The sequence below is a fragment of the Enoplosus armatus genome, chromosome 10 (genome assembly GCF_043641665.1).
Source record: "Enoplosus armatus isolate fEnoArm2 chromosome 10, fEnoArm2.hap1, whole genome shotgun sequence".
Classification (NCBI taxonomy): domain Eukaryota; kingdom Metazoa; phylum Chordata; class Actinopteri; order Centrarchiformes; family Enoplosidae; genus Enoplosus; species Enoplosus armatus.
The window spans coordinates 18,765,488-18,793,356 of NC_092189.1; the positions used below are offsets into that span (position 1 = coordinate 18,765,488).

The window sequence follows — 27,869 nt, forward strand, 5'->3', positions numbered from 1 at the left end:
CCTCCTCTGTCCCCTCTACCTCTCACTCCTCACCCTCTCTCCACTCTCCCTTTGCCATCTACCGTCCTCCCTCGCCTACCCCTCTGTCTGCCTTTCCCCTCCCTCCCTCTTCTCGATCTCTTTACCTCCTGCTATTCCATCTGTCCATCTTGCTTTCTATCTTTCATCCCTCCCAGTTTCTCTCTCGATTTCATTTGCACTCCATCACCCTCCACTCCTGAGTCCCACATCTTTTTCATTCTTTTTTCATCTCCGCCTTGCTCACCATACACCCCCCCCCCCACCTCCCACCCATTCTCTCTCTCTGTAGTCACTGCAGCGTGTCTAATGGTACAGCTCCTTCTCAGCAGATTCACCAAGCGGAGGCCAGGCGAGCAGCAGCCCCACTAACGCCTCCCAACCGCTGGCCTTATCAAGACTGACAGCCAGCTAGACCTAGAGCTATCGCTAACACACACATGTACACACAAACACAAATAATTACAAAGGTACATGCCCGCACGTGTACAAAGACACAGGCTTGTGCACAGAGAGACAAATGTACACTCGAACAAGCAGTTGCATGCAAAATAAATGCACTGACATACTGTGGCACAGGTTCAAACACAGATACACACGATGCAAAAAAAATGCAGCTGCAACCAAGCTTGTACACATACGCACACACACAAATGCATGACAAGAAATGTGGATGTATGTACACACACAGATGCACACTTACAGTATAGCTCTAAATGTGGCTTAAAAGAAACACAGTGGCCATCGTACTAGCTGTAAACCTACAGATGCAGGCACACACACACACAAACACACACACAATTTAGATTTATGCATACTGACAGCGAGCTGCAGAACAATGTGGGTGCCACTACAGAGGAGAGAGCAGATACCTGAGGAACTAGTAATCTTATCTACTATAGGAGGAGACGGGTACCGCAGGCATGAAGGATCTAACCCACGTGTAGAAGAGAAGGAGGGGAGGGAGGAAGAGGGAGGAACAGGTTGTCAGAAAGGAAGAGGGTTAGGAGGATGAACAGAAAAGAAAAGGGAAAGGATGACGGGTAAAGAAAGAGGAATCATAAATCTTACAGAAAGTTTGATGTAGAGAATTTACTGACAGGCTTAACTCCTCAATAAAATGTAACTGTACAAGATCTTAAGGTTAGAAATACTGTCTGATAGTTAGAAAGCTGTTACCTCCCACCACCAATGAAGAAAAGGAAAAAGTCTGTCAATATCTAATATCAACCATAGCCTGTGTTCCATTTATATAAAGTGTTCTTGAATTTTTACTTCAACATAAAAACATCATTTACCATGAAATATGATTCACTATCGCAGCAAATCTTCACATTTTAGAAGCTAAAACAAGGTCAATCAAAATAGTTGCCAATGGGGTGCTCCCGTAGCTTAGGGGTTGGGATGCCGGCAGCAACGCTGGTTCGGGTCTGACTGGAGACATTTGTTACGTGTCATTCCCCACCTCTTTCTCCCCTCATTTCCTGTTATCTCTCCACTGTTGTACTAATTGTTTCAGCTCTAGTATACTTATGTATTGGTTCTTAAAAAGTTGCTTAAGCTTGTTTAAAGAGGAATCACTGTATCTTAAACACCTGAATCTCAGATTGCCTTAACTTTTGACAGCATCTGTCTGTCATACATAATGAGTGAATTCATAGCATATCATTTAAATTTTTTAAATCCAAATCACTGTGTATTTGGCTCTTAATTGCTCACATCTTTAACAGATAATGTATGCTGATGAAGATGGTCATAAAAGGAGTGCACAGCCCACCTTGGGTCCAGAGGATGCAATATAAACAGCAGGAAATTGAAAGTCCAAAGTGTGTGATAAGATATGGTATTTCCACATCAGGGTAAGGTTTTACTTAAGAGGTAATTTGAGTCATTTTTAGTCCGCAGGTTTTGGTGTTGGTCCTTTAGAATTAAAGACTAATATCTTCTTTCTAGATTCAATGAATTGCACCAACATTCAGCAACCCCTCTGTGCGAAATCCGTCCCTAAAGAGGCAGAAGTATGCCTTTCTCTCCCAATTTATTCCTTGGATAATAATCTCCTTGTCACACATACTGCACACACACACACACAAACAAAAATAAATACTCGTATTCATATAGTCACAGAAAAGCAAGCCTTCATAGTGTAAGTATACACATGCACAGTAATTTCTCCCTTATGTGACTTGGCACGGAGTCATCTCTTCAAAACCTAAACACAGTGCTGAGCCAAGCTGTAAGCACAGCCACTACTATCACAAACGCACACATAGACACTGACACACATGCACACACAAGTTACACACAGGAAGCACTTGATGTGGGGCCAAAAATACATCACAAACCTTGCATCACCTTCCTCTCTGTGTGTCCACTGTTCCACTTTGTTCCAAAGCTGGGTGGGGGTGGGGCATGCAGCAGATAATGGGCCAATTGTAAGCGATTAGAGCTTGTGCCAGCCAATCAGCACAGCCTGGCACTGGACAGCGGCCAATGGCAATATGTTCACCGCGGCTGGGGGGAGGGTGCTCTCACTCACACAGGAAAAGAAATGTGGCCATGATATGGATCGAGTGCAGGCGGGATTCACTGGTTGTACTTATGGACTGTAACCTGTATTTTAAATATCTAAAAAGACCAGAAATTTCACAATATCTGTCCTAATGTGGTCTCTCTTTTTCAAGTTATTTCATTTCATCATTAGTGGAATAAAATATTGTGTTCACATCATAGGGTTTACACTTCACGTGGCTGTTTTGAACTATAACCCAGGCTGGGTTCCAAATGTACAAACATAATTCAGGATTCCTTAAAGGAAATTTGGGATTTCCCTCTCATGTTTGATCTTGAAAATATCTAATACCTTTTTTCGCTTTTCATTTGTAAATTCTAATAATGACTGTCAGCATGTCAAAAATGAGCCCTGCAATTTCCTCATATATTTCCTACTTAAAAAAAAAGAAAAAAGAAAGCAGCTCTTGCCATGCAACTGCCCATTTATTGACTTTAATCTCAACAGGATGTTTTTTTATGTTTGGATATGAATAATTGCACCTCTGGGCTACACTAGAACTGCAACTGTTATTTTCATTGTCAAGTGATATTTGATTACTCAATTATTATTATTTTTTTTAAATTTCATTTAAAAAAATTTAATGTCAAAATAATAAAAGAAAATACTGATCACAATTTCTTAGAGCCTGTGGTGATCTTCAGTTTCTTATTTTATCTTGATTTATACTTTAAATGTTTTTAATGAATTAAATGTTAAAATTTTTGTTTCATTTTTTGTGATTGATAAGGCTCAAACTCACCTCTGCTTGAGGTGGATGCTCAAATACAGCAGCCCTGAGGAATACAAGAACACATGATTAATGATGCTGTCTAATTCATTTTTTCATTATTTACTGCAGTCTTTGATTTAATTACAGAAACATTTTATCTGTGATTTTGGGTGCTCTCTCTCTCTCTCTGGACCATGTTGTGGATTGAAATGAGTTTGCAGGTAAAATTGCCCTCAGCTTATGTGCCAGTGTTGACGAGAGGTCCTTGAAGTTGTCAGAACAAATTGAAATTGGAAATTGGAACTACAATTCCTAGAAACTGACAACTGGGCAAACTGTTGGTGAAATCTGCTCATGCGATGTGAATGAGAGCTCCAGAACAGCTACTAAATGCTTCTTGTGGTGATATTGTTTTGTTGGCAACAGCATGACATTGGCTGTATGTAAATAACATGCTGTATTTCACCTCGAATCAACGAATACTTTCAGTTTGAGGCCACTGCAGATAAGAAAAGCCTCTAAAGAATCTTTAACAAAGCACAGTCAGTGCTGACACCGTCTCACCAGATGGCGGTAGTGAGCAGCCAAGGCCATTCTGAGTTGATAGAAAAAAAAAACACAAACAACCACAAGAAAACCACAAAACCAAGATGGCGGTGCAAGAGACAGCATCTCAACTGTCCATGGCTCTCAAAGTCCAAGAATATCCCACCCTGAAGGTAAACAAAAACTGAAACGGGTACATATTAATAGTATTATGATTCTGACGTGTCCACAATACACGATGTGTTTGATGCAATTCAGAAAATGGGGATTATTAGTTCATTTGATAGCGAGACCAGCGAACATGACAGGGAGGCTAACGTTAGCTGTACTAGCTTAGCCAGGTAGCAGCGTCCACTAACTACCTTTTGAAGAGCAATAGCAAAGATCAAGTAGCTCAATAAATAACATTAGCCAGTGGCTATAGTTACCTTGCTGTGTACCTTAATGAGTTCCTATTGTTGACGTCAAGAGTGTGGAGGGCCTCAGAGCTGCTAGCTTAACTTTAAGCCTGTTGTTTTTTACTAAATGGTGTTTTGACGTTAGTTATGACATGTCAGGGAACGCTAACGTACCTGCCTGTGTTAGCTAACGTTAACGTTGCATTAATTTAACGTTCGCTTGCTAACTTAATGTGGTATAACATTCATAAGTGTGCAGACGTTTAACGGCTAAGTTACGCTAGCCTGGGCACTTAACCGTTTGGCAGTTTAATTAAATTGGAGGATGATATAAACGTTATAATAAACACCACCACAGACAGAACATGTAACAACGTGGTTGCTCATCCCTTTAACAGCCAGACACGGCGTCAAAGAAATGGCTGGCAGGCCTGCTAGCTAGGTTACTGTGGCAAAACCAGTATTAGCCATCTTTTATCGTCGCAAAAGATGAATAGCCTACCAGATACGTAACGTCGAGCATTGAAATTCTAGCTGGAAGGATGGATCGGTTGAAATCACTAGGGGAGAGCCCGTAACGCTACGCTGTCAGACAGAGAATCAGTCCTGCGAGTTAGCGCAGTGTCATCAGATTGCTGCTGCCTCTCTGCACTTCAAAATGGCCAGCGAGAGAAATCACAGCCTGCTGCCGCACACACGCACCGTTCCTCCATTCCACATAACGTTACTGCGACACGACTGCTAAAAGACGAGCTGAAACAAGTCCGGGCTGCTTCCTCTGATCAGCCGTCTCACAGAGCAAGAAAGCGTCGTCATATAAAGCACGTTTGTGAGTAGCAATGTATTGACAGCTTTTGTGTGGTAACTAATGGCATGATGTTGTCATGATGAATATAACGTAGTGCTGTTGGCGATGTTAAGACTTAGGAAGCATGGCTGTGGTTTGGGGATATGTCTGTCTTTGCTTGGATGCTGCAGTAAGGATGATGGGCACCATTTTAAGACAGGAATGATAGTTATAATTGGCATCAAATGGGAGTCTACAGCTGGGGGAGAGCAGTGTTGATTACATTTAGAGCTATATTGAGCATAATTATAATGTCACAATGTTGCCTGACACAGACACTGAGAAATATGCAAATCTGCATCACCAACATAACACAGTATGTATTGGATATTGTGTCCTTGGGGATGTTTTTGGACATTTTCAGTCAGATCAGTCTAAGCCAAGCCTTTACCTCAAGCATTCTTAAAGGAAATAGAATCCCTAGTATATTTACTCATTTATGTGGGCAAATGGCTAGGCTTTGTGACCATGACCAAAACCCAATTTTAGTCAGTGGTTTGTTAGTTATTAACCTGAATGCTGAATTTACAGGCCCAATAGAGTCAAATGACATTGTAATGCTGCACGTTTAAGATGGTGTGTCTGCATCAAAGGCAAATCAAAATTATTATTCGGACTTGCTAAAATTACTTACGCCATTTAATTATTATATTATTCTGGTTATCATTAATGAGTACTTTTCACTGTTTGGAGTGGGCCTGTAGATGTCTCTTGCAATGAGCCACCTCCCAATAAATCATGAAATCATGAAAGACAACCACACACACACTGTCAGCCTAGCCATTATAATAGCTGTCTGGAATGTGATCTTGACAGAATTTCATCACTGTAAAAATAGTAGATTAATAGATTAATCAAAATAGTAAATAAAAGTTGAAAGAGTGATAAGATATAGTAGCCAGACATATTCAAAATGGGACTATTTCTATTTCCTTAAAATGCACAGAGGACTTAATCGTCAGAGAAACATCCGTTGCATTTGAAACAAACTATTTTGTGAACCAAATATATTTCTGGAAATTAATTTGAAAAATTTGTAGATAAAATATCCAGGTTTGAATCAGTTTTGACTTATCCTGTGAATTTAATACCTTAATATCAATCATCACATTCTGCCCATTGATTTATGACATTGCTTGCCATAGCCTTATACAAACAGAAACAATAAATGCATAGCTTCAGTAGGGAGTATAGCAAAATCTCTTCCAGTTGACATAATCTCTATGGGTCTTCGGTCTACAGCGTTATACTACTCAACCTTGCTTGTTTGCATACACTGGGGATTCATTTCATATTTTATGAATTGATGTGGCTTTCTCTACATCTCGCTGTAATCATCACCATCCACTGTATCTGGCTACAGAATCCTTCATTTCATGACCCAAGCTCAAGCCAAGTGTGTCACTAAAATCAAACACTGACCAATTGAATGTGTCAAACCCTGGTCTTGTTGAAGTCTTCAGGAGAAAAAAAAAAAGCTGGAGATCCAATGCTTTTTCCATCTTTTTCCTCTCATACAGCGGCCATACGCATTCCTGAGCAGAATAAGCCCTCTGTTTCTGTCAACGGGACACTAATGAATGTTTACCAGTGCATACAGAACTGTTCTGTGGTACAATTTAAATATCTGAATCATAGGGTCTCATTCTGGGCTTTATTTTGGCAAAATTGGAGCTGGATTCTAATTAATGACGATGATAATTCCAGGAGAGCAGCAACTTTCTCTATTCTATCATGTTTTGTTGCATGCTTGCGTATTTAATCTCTCCAATGTTAGTGATCTGTGAAATGAACTTGGCTCTAACTTAAAAGAGAAAAAACATTCTCTCAATGGATCAAAGCTCTCCTCTTGTTTTTTTACCCCAGAGAAGGAACCACAACGCTCATATTAATCTGGTTCACAGGTATCTGCAAAGCACAAGGGGAGAATCACTGTGCTGTTTAGTTTGAGCATATATAATGATCTGTAGATCTTTTTGAATACAGACCTTCTATCATACAGATATTGTAGTTCCAAGCTTCTCTGTGATGTTTTTTTTTTTTGAAAGTTCAACATGAATGTTTTGTTGCTCTTTTAAGATGTGTTTTCATTATACTTTATGTGCCACAACCACTGAACTATACTAACTGTCGCTATATGCCAGTGTTCTATAATAATTACTATTTAGCGTAAATCATAGAATTTCTAGCAGATGTTACAATCAAATATTATCAGTTTTTTCTACTTTACTAGAGTCAAATATACAAGCTTTGTCTGTGGATCATGTTCATTCAAGTTGGTACAGTACAAATTTGAGATGTACTGGAGATGCACGTTTTTACTAACATAATACTGTGTGAAATTAAATGTAGCAATGATCGAATATTCTGTAGATTGCAGTAGCAAAGGAGAAAGACAGGATTGTTTCAGTCCGCAAAAGTAAGCTGCAGTCATCTGCTTCCTGCTTTAATTTGTTTCCACTGAGGAGTTCATGGATTGCAGAAATGTCATGAAATTAGTCTGTTAGAAGGATGTCATAGAGCACACTGCCGATAGTGTTCATCTCATTCCAACTGGTGGTGACCTCAACATTAACAACAGGGGTAAAATTATATATAATAAGTATATTATTTTATACACTGGAAAGAAAAGTTTAAAAGTATTAATTTGGGTAGACTGTTCATTCCTACTTTTTATTTGATTGTTTGTGTGTGCTCCCGTCTCTTTAGTCGCTACAAGACAGGATATCTATGCAAACTACTTCTTTTTCTGCGGAGCAACTCAAACACTCAGTATGGCCGAACACATACAAGTTGTTTGTACAAGACCCATTATAGCTCAGCTATTTAAACAACCATTTACCCTTTTTCAAAATACAAATCTTAATCAGCTAAAGGTCATTTTCATCTGCGTTTGTTGGGCTGTTTGCTAATGATACTCCTGAGCTGCTTGCTTGCTCTTTGCCACTGCTAAACCTGAATACCTGATATACCGAGTTAAATGTCCCACGGCATTGTCGTTGCAGGTCCCCTACGAGACTCTGAACAAACGTTTCAGGGCGGCTCAGAAGAACATTGACCGGGAGACGAGTCACGTGACAATGGTTGTTGCAGAGCTGGAGAAGACGTTGAGCAGCTTCCCAGTGGTCGACTCCGTGGTGTCACTGCTGGATGGTGTGGTGGAGAAACTCAGCGCCCTGAAGAGGAAGGTGAGGGAAACAGATGCACACATACACACTTTTTGAAGCAGCAATTTCCTCTCTATCAACTTTCAAGAAGTATTTTATGAATAGATTTTGATTTGGTGTACAGTAAAAGCAGTAAAATATATTTTGGTACACACATAAAAACTACTGTATGTACAAACACACACAATCCCTGGTGAGTTTATTCCCTTCCAGACTGGCTAAGGACTTGCCACCATGGTAAGTTTTGTTCAAGGATTGCGATTTAAAACTTCAGCAGGCCACTTGTATACCAAACCAGTAGAATCCAGTCATTAGCAGTGTTTTTAGAAAGAAAACCCACAACACTTACATCCCCTCTTTTTATTTCTCTTATAGTTTAATTATGGTTGACAAACAAGTCAAATGGTTCATTACCACTACCTTTTGCTAAGAAATGTGGTTTGTTGTTAGGCACTTTTGACTAATGCAGCCAATTACCCGCTGCGCTTAATCACAGTTCTTTTGCCTCTGATTCTCTGAGTTTTATCACTTGTTTTGTGTTTCTTTAAAACTAATTTCATGATAGAGGTGTTGCCATTGTCATATATTGCCATTTTTGTTTTCAGAGGGCTGCTCTTACACAAAATAGTGATTACAGAGATAATCAGACGCAACAGAAAGTTGGCTTAACATAGCTTAGAAGTACAACTGAGGTTTATCACAACAATCATGTCTGTGTTTTAAGCTGTTTTCTCTCTTGATGCTACACTTCAAGACCATTTTTTTTCAATTGTAACAACCTTGGAGGTCATTTTTGAACTCTGTTTCTATTTAAAATCTATCCTCATAAAGCCAATACATCTCTATCTTGCTTGGCAGCCCATTGAGAAGCTCTAAGTAAGACAAAAACTTGTAATTTTTTCATATCATAATCACCAGATTACGTCAACTGGAAGTAATATACTGTAAATTTAGGAAAACCTTAGACATACCCATTCATTAGTAGTTAGAAAATACAAGCACTGCTATTGACCCTGGTACTTACACCACCAGCAGTAACTCATCTACAAATAAGATCTCCATTCAGCTAGAGCCAACTGTTAAAAGCCACGTTACCCCATCCTTTTGACAGAAGCACCGTATTGTGGCTGTGGTTTCTTTATAATGGTATAACTGTGGCCTTGGTGGGTTGTGTTTGTCAGCAGTGGAATGCGGCCTGGCTAGTTCTTCTATCAAGCCTTTCTAAAATGACAGAAAACAAGTGATCAAAACACACTTCTGCAGTTCTTTTGTCCTCTGTGCCAACTTGTTGTCCAGCAGGCACTTTGTGACATGTAAACCCTCAATCCATTGTGTTGAAGGTCATACTAAACACTACACTGACTTGCTAGGGGCATGGACCTGGATAACCAGTACGGTTACAACAAGTATGGATATTGACTGCTCATCAATTTGAACTTGTTCTGTTGTATACGATGCATGTTCAGCTTTTTTTAATATCTTGATTGCTCTTGGGTGTGTGTGTGTGTGTGTGTCCTGTAGGCTGCAGAGTCCATCCAAGCAGAAGACGAGAGTGCCAAGCTGTGTAAGCGTCGCATCGAGCACTTGAAGGAGCACAGCAGCGACCAGCTGGCCTCGGTCAACCTGTGGAAGAAGAAGCGCATGGACCGCATGATGGTGGAGCATCTGCTGCGCTGCGGCTACTACAACACAGCTGTTAAACTGGCCAGACAGAGCGGTATAGAGGTAATTGTCTGTGTTTTAATGATCTGTTTTGTCTCAAGGTCATTCAGAAGACTCTGGAGTTCTTTGAGGTTATAAAGTATTATGTATTTAAGAACACTGGGACAGAAATAAAAGACTCACTGACTGTTTGAAACACAAACTATCAGTTTAACTTAATACACACACACTACTGAATCTAAATGCTTTGTTCACCAATGTGCTTAACTTTTGTTTTTTTCTTTTCTATTCATACATCCACTCTCCCTGTATTTTTAGGATCTGGTGAACATTGAGATGTTCCTCACAGCTAAAGAGGTGGAGGAGTCTCTGGAGAGGCAGGAGACGGCCACTTGCCTAGCCTGGTGCCATGACAATAAGTCCCGCCTCCGCAAGATGAAGGTAGTTTATTTGTGGGTGTATATTTAAGAGTCGAATTTTACCTGATGAATCCAAGAGGGTTGAGTTAACGCCCGACAAATACTTAAAACACCTGCCCACGACAAACGAAAAATATTATTTTATAAGTCAAGCGAGCAGAAGTATATGGACAAATGCCTATTGGGTTTGTATTCCGAACAAGAATCAGCTCTGTAATGGTGCCCAGAAAGAGACTTGTTAAGATTTAATTACTCTTCCTGAGTGTTTTGCCCTTCTGGCAGTGGCAGCAAGTTAAAGTGTTAATCCTAAGATTATTGTATTAAACCAGAAAGTACTCAGTAGAGCACAGACCTCCGCCAAGGCATGATAATCTTCCCAGTTGTTACTTTGAGAGTCAACCTTGTACTGCATAGATGACCAAATATTCATATGGTTAGCCCGAGTTTGGGAAGCTGGTGCTATGAAAAATCATTTTGATTTTCTATCTCACGAGAGCATTTGTGAAATTTAGTTTGGTTTAGCTCCAGCTCAATGCTAAATGCAGGTACATTTGAGCTCCAGCTGGTATTATTTTAAGCTTGGCCAGCCACAGTGGTAGGATATGTGGGGGTTTTTTTCTGTTCCAAAAATCCATTTGGGTGGTAAAATATTGAAAGGCAGCACTGCAGCAGTTGTATTAAAGAGATCAGTTTCTTGCCTGAAGGTTCACGAAGGGCAAAATAGAAGATTTTGCAGCACTTCAGTGGTTTAAACTTACTGCCATCTTTTGTTTGTTTCTTTGGCAGAGTTGTCTTGAGTTCAGTCTGAGAATCCAGGAGTTCATTGAGCTCATCAGACAAAACAAACGCATGGATGCAGTCAGGTACTGGACAACCTCATCTAATTCCTTATTTTAACCATAATTGACGGCACTAAAACAAAAATATCATATCAACCACTGATCTTGTTTGCATGTGTCTCTGTGTATCTCAGACATGCAAGGAAGCACTTCAGCCAAGCAGAGGGTGGACAGCTGGATGAAGTTCGACAAGTGATGGGCATGCTGGCCTTCCCATCAGATACGCATATCTCCCCATACAAGGTAAAACCTGAGGTATTTGCTAGTGTAAATATGTACATGTATGAAATTGTATTTGGTCAGACCCAATTCACACAAATACAACCACACAATATTATGCTTATTAGTCATCTGGGTTTCTACCATTCTGAAAGTATTTCACACAAAACTTCACACATGGGAATGCCAATACCATCAATGACAGAGCCGAGACAGATCACTCTACTACTCTCTATCACTTTGCCTTATCATGTCATTAAATGCAGCTGTGTTTATATGCCTGTGCAAACTGTGGATACACCATAAACATAACAGATACTTGTTCACTTGCATCAACTATTTTTTCTTAATGAGAATATTCCACTAGAATTATATTATATATTCAAGTGTGGAACTTTATAGAGATCAAGCAGAGAACGTGCTATAGCAGTATATCAGCCACTAGAGGGCCCCTGTTGTCTTCTATAAAAAAAACAAACTCAATTCCCTCTTGTGCTACTTGTCCCTGGGTATTTGCTTTTAGTAGCAGTGTTGTTATTTTTAATTTTCACTTCCACTTAAAAGTCCTCTGAGAGACAGAGTTGTTCAATGGCACCAGAACAACAACGCTTAATCTCAAAAGGCATTTAGCTTTTTCTGCAAGCAAAGAAGATGGACCAAGCCAAACTAGTGTGACGACGTTTCTGCCAGCTTCTTGTGCCAGTGTGACAGAAGCACAACTGAGAATCTCTGTCCTCTGCCAATGTGTTTCTAGAGCTCCACATTTATATCTAAATTATCATCACAATTGTTTTCCTCAATGTTGAAACCACGATCAGTTATCAATCCATCTTTGGAAACAAATATAGAAAACTGCCCTTTCTTTCCTTTATATGATGTAAAATACATATTAATTAAATCAGGCTCATTAATAATGTTGCCACCATAGCTTACAGCAGAATCAAAAAGGTCGAGAAAATGCATTTACATTACTCTTGTAGAATATCTTTATAGTGAAATCACTAGTACTGCCTACAGCCTCAACTGTGTTTGGGAATCAGAGAGCCCTTAATCACAGTATGCTCAAAAAGAAACAAACAACACAAAGCCTTGGTATTCTTACTAATCACTTTTAATTAAAGAGTTTGAAATCATGCTCTACCCTGATGGTGTTGTTTCCGAAGGAATGGTGAAACAACTTCTTAAGGGCAAAATACACCGGCAGCATACGCCAGGTGTCAGTTTGCTCCTGGGGTTGGAACGTCCTGGCTACAGCACATTGATTACTTGACTGCTGTCTGTATGTCGTGTCCGGTGTGCTACAGATGATGCAACACTATGCGACAGGCCTGGTTTGTGTTGCAGTTTACACTACCTCAGTGAACGCAGTGTAGTCAAAAATGTCTGGAGAATAAAAAGCATGTTGCAGAGGAGTTGTGTGACACTGATCTGCACCTCGCTGTATGTGCATTCTCATAAGTAGTAATTACTGGGTCTGAAGTCTGTCTTGAAGTGGCTGTTAGTGTAAAACTCTCTTCTGTCTCTTGTTCTTTCTGTTCCATCAGGATCTTTTGGATCCAGCCCGCTGGAAGATGCTGATCCAGCAGTTCCGATATGACAACTACAGACTGCACCAGCTGGGAAACAACTCTGTGTTCACTATCACCCTACAGGCTGGTCTGTCTGCCATCAAGACACCGTATCCTACCATACCAGTAATAAGTTGCTTCTGCCCTTTTGATTTGATCCCCACAGCCAAACTTTCTAAGGATGCAAAAACATTTGTTAATTTATTTTCATTGTGAATAAAACAAAATGGTAAAAACTGACGTGAGCTTTTAAAAAAACAGCAAAATGAAGGGAGTGTTCCTGTAGCTCGGTGGTATGTGTATGTGGCTAGTGGTTAGTCACACGTAACTTTCTCATCTTTCTTCTCTTTGCACTTACTGTCTAATGACACTGGAATGTTACCCAATGAGCTTAATAAAACTTAAAGTGAGAGGATTCTCATGTCTGCTATGAGACCCATATAGAATTATATTTGGTCCTTAACCTCCATGCCCATTCCAGTCAGTGCTACAAGGAGGATGGTACCTCTAAGAACCCAGACTGCCCAGTGTGCAGTAAATCCCTCAACAAGTTGGCCCAACCGCTACCCATGGCCCACTGCGCCAACTCCAGACTAGTGTGTAAGATCTCCGGCGAGGTCATGAATGAAAACAACCCTCCAATGATGCTGCCTAATGGATATGTCTACGGCTATAACGTGAGTATGCAGCAAGATGAGCTACAGGGAGCTATTTCTGCCTGTGTTAAAGCACTTTAAAATGTTGTATGAAAGCAAGAAAGAGTCATACACAACTGTAATGTTTGTTTCTCTGTCTAATTGATTATCCTCTGCTTATTATCTCTTCCAGTCCCTTCTGTCCATCCGCCAAGATGACAAAGTGGTGTGTCCCAGAACCAAAGAAGTCTTCAACTTCTCTCAAGCTGAGAAGGTCTATATCATGTGATCACTCAGATAACCCATCTGAGTATTAACATGATTGAATAAGGCCAGTTATTCATCACCTGTGACCTGGCCTACTCAGAGAGCCACCCGTGGAGCTGTGATCCAGTGCCCTTCTACCCCCCACAGACACGCCCAACATTTATCACAAACCACCCCACCCAATACGTGATCAGCTCAAGTTTGCCCCCCCCCCCCCCACCCATTTTATCACATAGAAACTGGACTCCTCTCCTTTCAGACTCTGTTTTAGATGTGGCTAGATAACAAGAAGTTGTTTGATCTGATCCATTCAAGCACATGGACTATCAACATTGTTATTATTTTACACACCCTCACGCTGAGGATTAGAGACTACAGAAAAGGACTGAGGGGGTGAAAAACTGCTAGGTAGATATATGATTTTACTACAACAAATAAAAAACTTGTTGAGGTTACTTTGACTTTTTCCTTTCACTAGTGGTGTTCCTTTGTTACTTAAATAACGTGTGGAAGGACAGTGTTAACTTGCTCCACTAACCAGATTAACACATGAGATTTGGGCCTTTTTCAAACCAAACATGGCTGGCTTCCTGGTCACGTGGTAGCATCTCATTCTGTGATGCATGCTGTTGACATCCTTTTGCCTTCTAGCCATGTTTTTTTAGTGGGTTGTTTGGGGGGGGCGGGGGTGTATATGTTAAATGCCTCCTTTTAAACTGCCTACCTTTGTGCATTTCATCCCACCTTGGCTGTGAAACCAGAGCCGGATTTGGGCCGCAGCAGGCTCTTTTTCAAATGTAAATATTAGGTAGGAATTGATCATCCTCATGTATAAATTCAGTGGTTTTGGGGACAAGTAACGACAACGAAGAAGAACCTTCTACGAAGATTGCTGTGTGAACTGAACAAGTCTTTTCTTGAGTGTTGTTAAACTGATATAGCCCACAGTATCCTCAAGTTAACTGGTTCTTCAGTATAACTTCTCATTTCTGAGGATGCTGTTAGTTTCATAAACTTGATAATATTGATTATGGTTTATTTACTACCATAATGACATTTGGCAATATTGAAACAAAACAACCATCTCTGATGTTTTTTATTACAATTATTAAACAAATTGTCTTCCTTTTCTGTGTGAGGTTTGCCATTTTCAGGTCTCTTCATCTAATTTCTCTTTTTTCTTCAGCTTAAAGTAAGAGTACAGTTCAGTGAACTTAATAATTATTATTTATTCTGTTTAAAGATGAAACCCTGGGTGATTTTAGTTTGTAACACTGCCCAAATAGTTTTAATTTCATAGCTATTTTTCCAACAATGACTGATATTTTTCCTCAGTCTAATACTCTGCTTGTTAAAGCTGCTTGCGGTACCAACTCTACAAGGTTTCGGTATCATTAAAGTACTCCAGCTGCTTCAACGTTACATGTAGTTCCATGCACATGCCTGCCTTTATTTGAAAAATGCATTATGAGGCAGGATCAAAACCTTGACTAGGCTGTTGATTGAACAATCCTGCCTTTTCTTACAAAACTTTTGGTCATCTGACAACATGACTCATCCTCTATGACTTTGAAAACCTACTGTAAATGAAGGATGGACTGGGAATGTGATCAGAACAAGATATACACAAATCTGGAACGCTGACTTCAATGACAACTAGTGCACAAATAACCCTTAAATTGTGAAAATTTAAACACCCATGCTAAGCAATCCAAAAATGCAGTTTTATGTTAAACACATCAGTCTTGGGGTCAATAATTTCTTCAATTTGTTGTTTATTGACAAACCAAAAGTTGCCTCATGTGTCCATAAATGATTTGGAACTGTATCTGTAAATACACAGACCTGTCCTGTGTGTTTGTGTTGGTAGAATAGATAAAGGGATTGTTTCATGAGCAATATGCCTCATAAAGATTTCAGTGAACTTTGATTTCAGTGTTTCTTTATTTGCAATGTCTGCTTTCCTCTGTGGGCTCTAAAATCAACATTACCATAAGCTCTGGTAGGTGTGACAAGGTTAACGATTCACTGCAAGTCTGTTGTCATGGAAATGCAAACCAAGTTTTGTGTCTTTCACCTGAAACGACATCTCCATGGCCTGAGGAGGTCAGCAGTCTGTGTTGCCGATTTTTGGTCTAGCCGTGAAAAGCATGCTTACAGATGGTAATATACTGTAGTGTTGATCACTTATTTACAATGTGAATCTCATGGAAATACATGAGCAAGATAAAAACTAGGTAAATTTGACTAGATTTGGCAGTGCTATTGGCTTTGTGTTCTTTCATTGCTCTTTCCAAAAGCCAAACTCTGTAAAACAAAACCTTGATTTTGTGACATCACCAAGGTGCAAATTAAATTTGGCTCCAAAGACAATGACTGGGCCACCAGCAAGACTTATGTGTGTAAGTTTTGTTGAGGGAGCTCCAAGCAACTAACAATTATATTCATTTTTCGATTCAACCATTAATTGCTCAGTCCATAAAATGGCAGAAAATGCCCGTTAGATCCTAAAATTGTTTTGTTTGACTCAACTACCCCAAAATATTCAAATTACAGTGAAATAAAACAGAGAAAAGCAGCAAATCCTCAAATTGGAAAGCTGGAACCAATGAATGGTTGCCAAAAATTACTTAAACCACTGGTCAATTATCACATTTTTTGGCAATTAATTATCAATCGATTGACTACTCGATTAATTGTTTGGGCTCTAGATTTTTAAAAATAAATGAGAATAGACATCATTTAAAACACCAAAGTAAGTGGTGTTCTGCAAATGAAATGTTGAATTGTTACATTGCCTTTTCACTCACTGCCATAAACTTTTAATCTACTTAAATTGAAACATTTGAACCCAGTCCACTTATAGCCTGTATGGTACTAAACTTCCTGCACACTAACCACGCTGCTGTTTACTAGCATTATGATTTGAAGTTTCCCTTTTGTCTGATAAACTGGTATCAGCACCCATGTCTCAATGCCTTATGTGCAATCCTTGTGTTCCTTAGTGTGTGCCAGATTTCATTACATTTTTGGTTGAGAATGTGGTTTTGGTTTAAACCCCTGTATAACCCAACTCAGTAGCCAACGCACATTTTATTAACTCGGCCTTATGGACTTGTAAGCTTCATATCAGGACATATTAGAAGAATACAGCGTGAGTATCAGTAAAGTCAGTCATATAGCAATCACAAAATGTAGCTTTAGCGTTTATTTTTTTCGGATTCCATATGTATAAATATAAGAACATCTGCATTTGATCGATGCATTTTGTTACCATGGGATACAAAACCTGCAATTTCGGTAGCAACGATACTGCAGGTCATAACACAGAAACGTATTCTGTTAATATATTTTCTTATTTTATATTTATCTATGTGGTTTTATAGGGTCGTTTTATAAATTTTAAGCGTTATATGTTTTGTCTTTTGTACCACAAAAGAAAGAATAATGGACCGGAAGAGGTGTTACCGATATTGAAGCTGTCGTCACACCATTCCGGTATAAATACAGCTGCGTTCGTCACCCTCCGCCATCTTGAGGTTAGTGTACTGTTGAAGTTGTTGAGTGACTATCAGCTCGCCGTTGTTCAAAAATGAGTGATCAGCTTTGCAAACTTTTCGTCGGTGGACTCAACGTAGACACCGACGACGATGGCGTGCGCAAGCATTTCGAGCAGTACGGTACCCTCACCGACTGCGTCGTCGTCGTGAACAAGCAGCTGCAGCGGTCCCGCTGTTTCGGCTTTGTAACCTACTCTACACCAGAGGAGGCCGACGCAGCCATGGCGGCTAGGCCGCACAGCGTCGACGGCAACACGGTCGAGGTGAAGCGGGCCGTGGCGAGAGAAGACGCCAACAAGCCAGAGGCCCTTGCGAAAGTGAAGAAAATCTTCGTTGGTGGCCTGAAAGACGACATTGAAGAGGACCATCTGACCGAATACTTCTCCCACTACGGTGAAATCGAGAAGGCCGAAGTCATCTCCGAGAAGGAGACTGGGAAGAAGAGGGGCTTTGGCTTTGTTTACTTCACCGATCACGACGCAGCCGACAAGGCGGTTGTGGTGAAATTCCACACAGTCAATGGACACAAAGTTGAGGTAAAGAAAGCCCTGACTAAGCAGGAGATGCAGGCGGCTAACAGAACCGGTATGTCGCCGAGAGGAAGACCTGGTAGGGGCATGAGGGGAAATCAAAATGGCTACGGCAGCAGGGACTACGGCGGAAACTACAACTACGGAAATGGCGGAGGCTACAACTGTGGTGGCTATGGAGGAGGAGGGTACGGCGGACCTTATGGGGGAGGCTACGGAGACCAGGGAAGTGGCTATGGCGGTGGAAACGGCTACAACGAGTTTGGCAGCGGCTATGGCCAGCATTCTTCTGGTTATGGCCCCATGAAAGGGCCACCCTTTGGTGGTCAGAGGAGCGCTGCTCCCTACACCAGAGGCGGCGGCGGTGGCGGCGGCGGCTACCCAAGGGGGGGCTATGGCGGCGGCTACTAAATGAGACTGCACAATGGAAAACCAACCACCCCCACCCCCTACCATAAATTACCTCCTGCCAGGATTTGGACGCTCAACTCAAATTCAGTAACGGGGCGTCTGCCGTGAAATCCAACAACGGCAGAGATACGGACACAGAGACCCCCCCTAATCATAATGAAGACCTCAAAAACCCAAACAGGTAGGAAGGTCACTTCCCAGAAAACCTGATAATAACGGGCAGCGGTTGTTGCCCTTCATCTAGGACACGTAAATGAAGAATAAAACAGTGATCCCTTTTTATTATGTACCCACGCCAACGGCGTGTAGCTGTCGTTTAGAGTTCAGTATTTTTTTATTTGCGTTAACTCGTTTCAATTTCGATGTAGGATTGTTTTGCTGACAAGTTCTGATTATCCTAATATTTGCATTTTAAGCAATTAGATTTTGTTTTCTGGAGTAAACTTAGTGTGATTTCAATGTATGAGGATGAGAAAAGCATGTTTTGTGGTCTTGGATTTCATAGCTGTCTGATAACATCAATTTGTATAATTATTTACTTGGGTCATTCAGCAAAGGCGGCACGTGATACTGCAGGATCCAGTTTCCTTGTTTCCTCCTTCCCACATTGTACTCAAACTCTCCTCACGCATAGTAATAGTTTATAAATATTGTTCATTTTTCATTACCTGTAGCAATATCTAATGTATATTGTATACTTTCATGTCTGGAGAACAAAACCTACTGTTAAAACACCTTGGTATGCTTATGTATGTTCATTTTAAATAAAACGTTATACCACTTAGCTTAGTTATTTTACTTATTTAACCAGGCTTCCTCAAGTTCATCCACAGGTTTTATAAGTGACATCATCTTGCCTTTAGTTACATGGCATCTTCCCCACAGTTTATTCCCTTACACTCAGGTGGGTGAAATGGTTACAGAATGGTTGTAGTCTACCCACAGCCAATGCATGTAGGCTTTGTAGGGTTTGACCTTGTTTTTAAAATTATGTGGTTTTTAGACACTGCTAATATGACTTTTTTACATTTTTCTTTTTTACATATTTGAATACATATCAATATGTGGGCATGAGGGCTCTGATATTTAACTTTGATTATTCCTAATTTAGGTGTTCTTACTCGTATTCCAGTAGGCTATCCCAGCCAAAATAGCCGTAGCAGTTTGTTTGTAGGCTACATCAGGACCCTGTTGATTACCTGGGGTCGATTGTGATAGGAGTCTGAAATATCTCTTTAGGATATCCACATCCAGCAAACTAGGTATGTAAATCAACCTGTCTTCACTCTGTGTTGGTCAACCATGTATGGAATATCTTCATGAGATGGTGCACAAGTGTGCCATTATTTAATCTTAAACAACTTACTACAACTTATAACTCATAGCTCAATGCGTCTTATGTAGCTAATCTTAAAATAAAAAGGGGGGGGGTTTACTTAATTTGGTCTTTAATGGACTTTAAGTGGGTGGAAGGGGACCCAAATGTTGTTCCACCGTAAATCACATAATGGAACGAGTAAATTGGTGTCTCGTCAAGAAAACCTTGTTTTCGCCCAGTTTCTCACTCTGTTTCTCTCCCATCTCCTCCAGGTTGCTTCGGTAACCTGGGTTGCATCACCCTGAAAACGATGGGGTGTGTGTGTCTCCACGCCGACGGGGGGACCGGAGAGTGGTTGTGCCTTCTCCCCCTCAGGTGAAGTCAGTTTTCACAAAGGATGGTGTGGGCTAAATGCATTTCAACATGGTTTTAATCTGAAAGGTTTTATTGAAGATTTGATGGGTTTTTAAAGTTTAACTGAATTTTGATAACACAGTGCCCAAGTGTTCTTTTCCCAATGGCCAGCACTGACTGTTGATGATGGACCTGTGATATGATATATTGGACCAAACGATGCTAGTGGTTTCCAACCTTTTTGGTCTTTTTAAAAGTCTACTAATCTACTTGTTACCCTTCATCACAGGTTTAGGGTCTTTTGTGTGGACATGAGTTGTGAGTGATTGCTTCCTCTAGGGTTGTTTGACTTTTACAGGCCTGAAGAGGTAAAGTAGTAATGAAGGGAGATCTTCAGTATTAAACAAGAAGAAAAACACTTGGGAGAAAGAGTTTGCATTTTGGGCACTGTGGGTTTCAAAATATAATAAATCTTTGACTATAATATTTGTCTTGTGTTTTTAATAGTCTACAGGTTTTTTTAAATATAAATTCAGGCCATGTGTGAGCTTGGCCACAGTATGGTTGTATTTTTCCAATTTAGCAATACCTGAAATAAAATAGGTGGATAAAATGTGAACACAACTTTGGTAGTAATGTTTTTTTTTTTTTTCCTTCTCCTGTGGTACGTGTCAGTGAAATTATTTCTCCATAGGCCCCAAAAACCCAATACAATTGCAGTTGGAGTCTTAAGACACACCTGTATTGATTAACATTTGGCTGCAGACTTTCAAGATGAGGCACGCAGATGATGAAGTCATACAGGGTGATGCGATTCCCTTTTTTTACAATGTACTTCACCATTTGAAGACAATACGAGGTGTCACAGAATATCATACGTAAACAATAGGTTGGATCATACTGGTCAGAAGTTGATGTGGCATGAATCTGTAATACTAATCTGTTAATGCACCTGCTATATGTATTGTACAGGCTATGGAGGTATAAGTTAAGGCCCTGGCCTGAAATCTTTTAATGACTTGAGAAATTTGACAGTTCCAGAAGAGGTGCGTTGTTTTTTTGTTTTTTTTCCCCAGTTTAAAATTCAGAAGCCGATGGAAGCACAGTAGGCAGCATCCTTGAAGCAAATGTATGGTGCTATTGTGGTGTTTTAGGTCTTCAAGTCTGCTGACCAAAGTGATTTTTATTTTATTGGTAAATTGAAATGCTATGAATCGAGCAGCAAAGATCAATGCTTTAAGTGCTCTCAGTCATACTCTCACATCAGTTTTAAAAAATGAGCTGGAGTAACCAGAGAGCTTGAACTCTAGATGAGCAAACAATACATCTGACAATATAAACTGGACTTGCTTCTTTCATTTAGCAGTGGTGCCTTTTATTGCAGTGGTGGAATGTAACTACGTACATTTATTCAAGTACTGTTCTGAAGTAAAAATTTGAGGTACTTAAGCTTTGAGTGTTTTCCATTTTATTCAACTTTATATTTCTTCTCCACTACATCTCAGAGGTGAATATTGTACTTTTTACCCCACTACATTTGTCTGACAGCTTCAGTTACAATGTTTGGATACTTTGAATTAGAAACTGATGGATTAAGTGTTCGTTTGTGTTGAGAAACTACTTCACTATTACGATCTTATAGAATGTCTTGCATGGCTGTACCCAACAATATATGGAGTAGTTAAAATTAGCTCAACCATAAACTGCTACAGCAGTAAAGTGCAACATACACATTAATGCAGCAGTAATATTAATCCAAACACTGTAAATTTAGCTGATACTTACACACTCAAGTAAGGTTTTGAATTCAGGACTTGTACTACTTGTAGTGGTGAAGCTACACAACTTGGTATTAGAACCTTTAAGTAGATTATTTAGATCATTTTAAGTAAAGGATCTGAACACTTCCTCCACCACTGCAGTTAGAGAATATCTGAAAATAAAACTGCCATTGACGTGAGTAAAACAAGCTCCACTTCAACAGAGGAACGTTAAAGAAGTATTCCCTGTTTTATGAAGTTGGAGGAAAGGGCATTCCTAGAACTAAACCCCCGGAGACCTATCGTGACACATAAGTTGCAACGTTGTGTGTGACAAAAGTGCTGTGTGTTTTAAGTGATGCTTGACACAGTGATGGGAGTGTACATTTTACTTTTGTTCTCTCACCTTTTATAGGATAATGGTGCTTGACGATTTCTGACCATCCCATAGGAAAAGGAAACATCTGTTATGTTGGCCGTACTTTTTATGAATATACAATAAATCTATATATTTTTATACACCAAGAGACTTGTTATGTTACTTTTTGACATTGAGGATAGTTTGGTTGCATGTGTCCCTGGGAGTGAAACATGTCAAAGGGGTCAAAATAAGGTTGTGAACTCATTGTCGCACTGATTATTTCAATTCCGTTGGACAGATATGTTTTGCAGAGGTGTTGAGGCCAAAGATGAAAAGTTGGTGGATGCATTTGTGTTTCATTCAACCAGGTTGGAATCAAGTTCTGATCTGAGTACATTATCAGGTCTTAGGAGTACTATAACGTGTCCAATTCAATGCATTACATTTTTGGAGCTGGCAACAGGCTTGGCTGGGCTGTGGTAATGTCATAGTTTTTGCCTGAGTGAAACCAAAGGATCTACAAAGATACTTTTGTGACAGGTATCGCCTCAATGTGTGTCTCCCATTTACAGCCTAAATTACATGGTTTCTGCATCTTTAGATATAATTTTAAAGGTGCCATGTGGAGTTTTCATGTAAACAAACATTCAGTGTTACTCACCAAAATGCATTGTGTTTAACCTTGAGGTCTAACGAATGCATTTCCTTCCTCAAATAACATTTTCACAGCTGATATAAGTATTTTAAATCCTGCATTGTTTATATCTGTGTTAACCGGCTTGCCACTGCCTTCTTTGCCTTTGGGGGTGCATTACAGCCACCTGTATGTTAGTGGAATAGTTTGAAATCAATGGCAGGAGTGTGTATTGCATCATCTGTGTGTGCACAAGACTGACAAAACAGCGACCCACACAGAGAAAAAAAACTGCTCCATAGTGGTACTAGAAGTCAGAAACTCCACAGGGTGCCTTTAAAAGAATGTAGCATTTGATTTGGGGGTCAGACAAATCAAAAATAAAGAGCTGAGTGTAGCGCTAGTGCTAAATTTGAAAGAAATTACAAGAGAAAAACCTGGTTTAACAGTTGAATGGTTTCCCAAAACTGATACTGCAGTTTTCCTGGTGACAAGTCTGTGTCAAAAAAAAGCTGGTACTGGAACAAAACGTGTACATGTTGCAACATGCATTAATGCCCTTCAAATTCTTTTGAACTAGGTTGGAAAAACACCTTGAATAGTCTTTCAAGGGGGCTGAGACAAGTCTCACTTACTGTGAAAAGACTGACTCAGAAAAATGGCATAGATCTCAACGGTTTAGGCCGACACTAAGCCCCTTAAGGAAAAAAATCCCATAAATGGGTCAGCACTGTTAATCAAAAAAACTAAAATTGTGTTATGTGTAATTTGTAGTTGACTGAGTGTGTTGGCGCTTCAGTCTATGTCTTGGCCATGGGTTAAAGACCAGTGTGACCAGTTCTCCCTGTTTGAAGTCAAAAATAAATAGCTAGAAGACGACATTAACGTTGACACGTGATGTGCACATTTAGTTTGTCCGTACAGTAAGAGCGAAGAGAGACAGCCGTTATGTCCACAGCCATGATAGCACATATCAAAAATACAGTAGTATGAAGACGTAGAATTTTGTAAAGGAAAATCAAATATCTAAGTGAGTCAGCACTGTTCATCAAAAAGAAACCAAAACTGTTAAGCACAATCACAACAATTTGTTGTTTGCTCAGTGTGTTGATGCTTCTTTGTATTACAATAAGGCTGATGCACAGTGAAATGTTTGTTATGCAAGATAACTGGCATTTCAATAAAACAAGGCAAATATGTTTCTGCTCAAGCCCTCAATCAGTTAGATTATGCCACTTTCTAGGCAACACACTGTTCTCCATGTAGCCTATTGGAGATTCTGTTTGGATACCCTTCAAATTGGTGGTCTGCATATAAAAAGGTCATGATTAATTTAGCTTTAGACCAGGACTTTGTAACTGTCTTTCCTGGTCTAGAATTATTTGTAGTCATCTGTAGTTCTAGTAAAAAATCTAGTAATCTAGTAAAATGTCGATTTCCGGTGTATTTAAAGAACGCAAGGGCTTTACAGCGATGAAAGGCTGAAGTCTGGTATATTAAAATAGGCAGTATCTGTGCTGTCTAGCTTTGTTTGGTGGTTTTACAGTACCAATTATATACGCTAAGGGAATTAATTGGGACATAGCTTTATTAATGTGCTTTGTACGGTACTAGAACAAAACGAACGATCACAAAAGGTAGAAATCCACGCTTCCCTTTCTCCTCAGCAATTGAACGTAAGATTTCCGATATCACTTGAAGGCAGCAACAACGTGATTCGCCAGCGAGCCAATGGGGGTGATGATTTTTTCAAGATGACCAATCAGCGCCAAATACGTCTTACGAAGGCAAGTGACTCAAACGGCCCGCCCTGACGTTGTTCATTGAAGAAGAAGAAGAGGGACGGTCTCTGCATACCATCCTCACAAGAAATTCGATCATGTCGACCAAACTTTGCAAGCTTTTTGTCGGCGGTTTGAAGGTGGATACCACAGAAGATGGCGTCCGCAGTCATTTCGAACAGTTCGGTACGCTCAACGACTGCGTAGTGGTTATGAACCAGCAACTCGGACGGTCCCGCTGTTTCGGCTTTATCACCTACTCGACACCGGAGGAGGCCGGCGCAGCAATGGCGGCTAACCCACATGTCGTCGAAGGCCAAGACGTGGAAGTGAAAAGGGCCATAGCACGAGAGGATGCTAACAACCCAGACATCCTCGCTAATGTAAAGAAGATCTTCGTCGGCGGTGTGAAAGACCACATAGAGCCGGACAACTTGACCGAGTACTTCTCCCAGTTCGGCGTGGTGGAGAAGGCCGAGATCATCTCTGACAAGCAGACCGGCAGGAAGAGAGGCTTCGGCTTTGTCTTCTTTGAGGACACCGACTCCGCCACCAAAGCGGTGCTGACCAAATATCACACCATCAACGGGAACAAGGTGGAGGTGAAGAAAGCTTTGACCAAGCAGGAAATGTCCACCGGCGGCCGAGGGGGAAGAGGTCGGGGAAGAGGAATGCATAACTATGGCGGCGGAAGAGCAGGTGGCGGCTACGCAGGAGGCTACGGCGGCAACTACGGAGGCGGCTACGGCTGTGGCGGGGGTTACAACGGCGGCGGTGGAGGAGGAGGTTACGGGGGATATGGCGGGGGATACGACGATTACGACAACCAGATGGGGGGTGGATACAGTAATGGTGACTTTGGGGACGGCTATGGACAGCAGCACTCAAATTATGGTGCAGTGAAGGGGGGCAACTATTCCTACAGGAGCGGGGCTCCTTACAACAGAGGCGGCGGTGGCTACGGCAGGGGTGGTGGATTCAGCGGTGGTTATTAGTGGCCCCCTCAAGTTTTGAGATGTTCATGGGGAAAATTGATTACAACGAACTTGAATTTACATACACACACACATAACACAAGCCCAGTTGGAGTGAGGGGTCAGTTAAAGGGAGCAGTGCCCATCACCCACACGGAATGAATGAGACTGTCCTCTGAGTCCTGGCTCCCCCCACCCGGACCCCATCTGTCCTCTTATTCCACACATTATGTACTTTACTACTAAGAATTGTGAATTATTGAATTGTACTTTTGTTATGTTGGGGAAGGACTTGTTTTGAACCATTTGTAAAGCCGTAATCAATGTCAGTCACTGCTTCTCAACTCAGAATTGAGTTTGTTTGTCTTGCAAACCAGCCAGATGTGTGTTATTTTTGCATCATGAACTCAGGGTTTTAAGTAAAGTTGGTGGCAGTGTCGGGCAGCATGGGACTCGATTGCTTGAGTTTCTTGATCTTAAACGCACGTGGCAGAGTATTTCTTTTGGAGAAATGTCACGGACTGTTTCGTCATTTGTAAATTACTTTTTCCACTTTTCCCGTCCCATTACAGGCTTTTGTTTAGATTAAAACTGTTTTGAAACCCATGTGTTCAGTTCACCCCTATGTTTATTCTGCTTTTATTAAAGTTTTTAATGTTTTGAAAATCGATCTAATCTCGCAGTCTTGATTCAAGCCGCGTGGGCTACGTTTCAGGTGAGGCAATCTCCCTCTTAATGCCTTTTGTAACCTTGTGAAGCGACTTCATAAAGCTACCACCAGGAGGGAGTATTGCTTGTAAATTCCTGCATTTCCAGTCCATCGGCCATTTTATACCGGCAAAGATTTATCTGATCAGTAAAAGCAGCACCTTTGTAGCTGACTTGGTCCCGCAGTTAATTGACTTTAATTTATATGGCAGCTTTCAATAAAATGAACAAATAAGCATCAACTTTTAAGGATTGGCTCTATTCACTATTACCTACATGGATGCAGAGTGGAATACACGGATTTGTGTTTTTTGTTAAACCAGGTATTGCAGTCAATGTTTTTAAGCTTGCAGAGTGTTAAGTTACAGTTTGTAAACTGGTTTCACTTTCAGTTAATGTGAAAAAATGTTTGCCACTTTTTCCAGGCACGGGTTTGTTTACCTTCATAAACCCACACGTGCAGCCAGTTGATTGTAAATTACATCACTTTTCTTGTGGGATCCAATGTTCAATCTAAATTTTTAAGAAAAATCACAAAATATGCACCATCTTTCCAAATCTCAGCTAATACATTTATTTTTGGCGTTGTTGGGATGTCTAACTGCAGATCGTGAATGGAATTAAGGTCCGGAATTTTTGACGAATGCACCATCTTTAAGGGGAGATTGATTTTAAGGGTACGCCTTCAAGAATTGTTTTTGTAGAAAACAGTAGGACTCACTGGCAGCAGAGAGAGGGGAAAAAAGGACGAGCTGTCACTCTGACCCTATTTCTGGGTATGAAAACATCCAGAGCCAAGACTCTTCTGGAGCAAATCTTTCTCTTATCACACAGAAACTTTTACTACATGTTCTGATAAGTCTTCATTTTTGAAGTAAACTTCCGCTGCAGTATGTCATCACACTGTCAGTTTATGAATTTATCAGTTATGTTTTTCGTCTGAGAATCAGAATCAGAAACTGTTTATTGCCAAGTAACATACATTACAAGGAATTTGCTGTGGTCTGAAGGTGCTATTGTTTCGATAACAAATAAGTAGAATATAAAAGGTAAAATAAGAATAAAAAAAATAAATAAAAATAAGATAAATAACAAACAGTGCAGTGACCAGAATAAAGTAAAGTGTCCAGATAAAGTGTCCAGTAGGGGGTGGGTGCGTTAATGTAACGCAGGGGGGACAGGGGTGATGTACGTTAATATAACGTATAACTTGTGTTTGTGTTGGGGGGGGGGTCAGTGTGAGTTTGTCAGGTTGACTGCAGGTTTATTGCCCAATAGGTTTTGACATACAAGGAATTGGCTTTTATTTTGGTGCATAACGATCACAATAAACGTAAGAGAAAAGAAAAATAAACAACTACTGCAAGTCAAGAGTTAAATGTAAAATTGTTTGAAATTGAAATTAGCTGTACAGTGTGCAAAATATTGCGTGTGTGCAGTTATACTGAATCTTACCAAACATTCATTGGTTACAGATTCTTAATTGTGAGCATTTTCTGTGTTAAATCATTGTAAACTGAATATCTGTGGTTTTTGAACTGTTGGACAAAACAAATATCTTGAGCTTTAGTCGTTTTTCACTATTTTCATACATTTTATAGACCAAACG

The 27,869-nt window shown here is 40.3% G+C and overlaps 3 protein-coding genes across 9 annotated transcripts; all 3 read left to right on the plus strand.

Annotated features, from left to right (window-relative positions):
* The first annotated feature begins 3,928 nt into the window (after nucleotides 1-3,928).
* Nucleotides 3,929-14,298, plus strand: maea (macrophage erythroblast attacher, E3 ubiquitin ligase). Of its 3 annotated transcripts, XM_070913286.1 has the most exons (9): nucleotides 3,929-4,021; nucleotides 8,099-8,281; nucleotides 9,782-9,985; nucleotides 10,241-10,363; nucleotides 11,128-11,204; nucleotides 11,315-11,423; nucleotides 12,944-13,077; nucleotides 13,449-13,644; nucleotides 13,796-14,298. In XM_070913286.1, exons 1-9 carry the CDS (start codon nucleotides 3,953-3,955, stop codon nucleotides 13,889-13,891), a joined length of 1,191 nt encoding a protein of 396 aa, XP_070769387.1. In that variant the 5' UTR covers nucleotides 3,929-3,952; the 3' UTR covers nucleotides 13,892-14,298. The 3 variants fall into 3 exon arrangements, with proteins under 3 accessions (XP_070769387.1, XP_070769385.1, XP_070769386.1); XM_070913284.1 differs by lacking the exon at nucleotides 10,241-10,363 and having other exon boundaries at nucleotides 3,953-4,021; XM_070913285.1 differs by lacking the exon at nucleotides 9,782-9,985 and having other exon boundaries at nucleotides 3,953-4,021.
* A 3,115-nt stretch (nucleotides 14,299-17,413) lies between these two features.
* On the plus strand, nucleotides 17,414-22,327 carry LOC139290976 (heterogeneous nuclear ribonucleoprotein A0-like). 5 transcript variants are annotated; one of them, XM_070912827.1, is made up of 4 exons: nucleotides 17,414-19,274; nucleotides 19,482-19,632; nucleotides 19,961-20,063; nucleotides 22,218-22,327. In XM_070912827.1, exon 1 carries the CDS (start codon nucleotides 17,462-17,464, stop codon nucleotides 18,368-18,370), a length of 909 nt encoding a protein of 302 aa, XP_070768928.1. In that variant the 5' UTR covers nucleotides 17,414-17,461; the 3' UTR covers nucleotides 18,371-19,274; nucleotides 19,482-19,632; nucleotides 19,961-20,063; nucleotides 22,218-22,327. The 5 variants fall into 5 exon arrangements, with proteins under 5 accessions (XP_070768928.1, XP_070768929.1, XP_070768930.1 ...); XM_070912828.1 differs by having other exon boundaries at nucleotides 17,414-18,551; XM_070912829.1 differs by having other exon boundaries at nucleotides 17,414-18,551; nucleotides 19,503-19,632.
* A 2,309-nt stretch (nucleotides 22,328-24,636) lies between these two features.
* LOC139291254 (heterogeneous nuclear ribonucleoprotein A0-like) lies at nucleotides 24,637-26,222 on the plus strand. The gene has a single exon (XM_070913224.1). It carries the CDS (start codon nucleotides 24,677-24,679, stop codon nucleotides 25,571-25,573), a length of 897 nt encoding a protein of 298 aa, XP_070769325.1. The 5' UTR covers nucleotides 24,637-24,676; the 3' UTR covers nucleotides 25,574-26,222.
* Nucleotides 26,223-27,869: the final 1,647 nt, after the last annotated feature.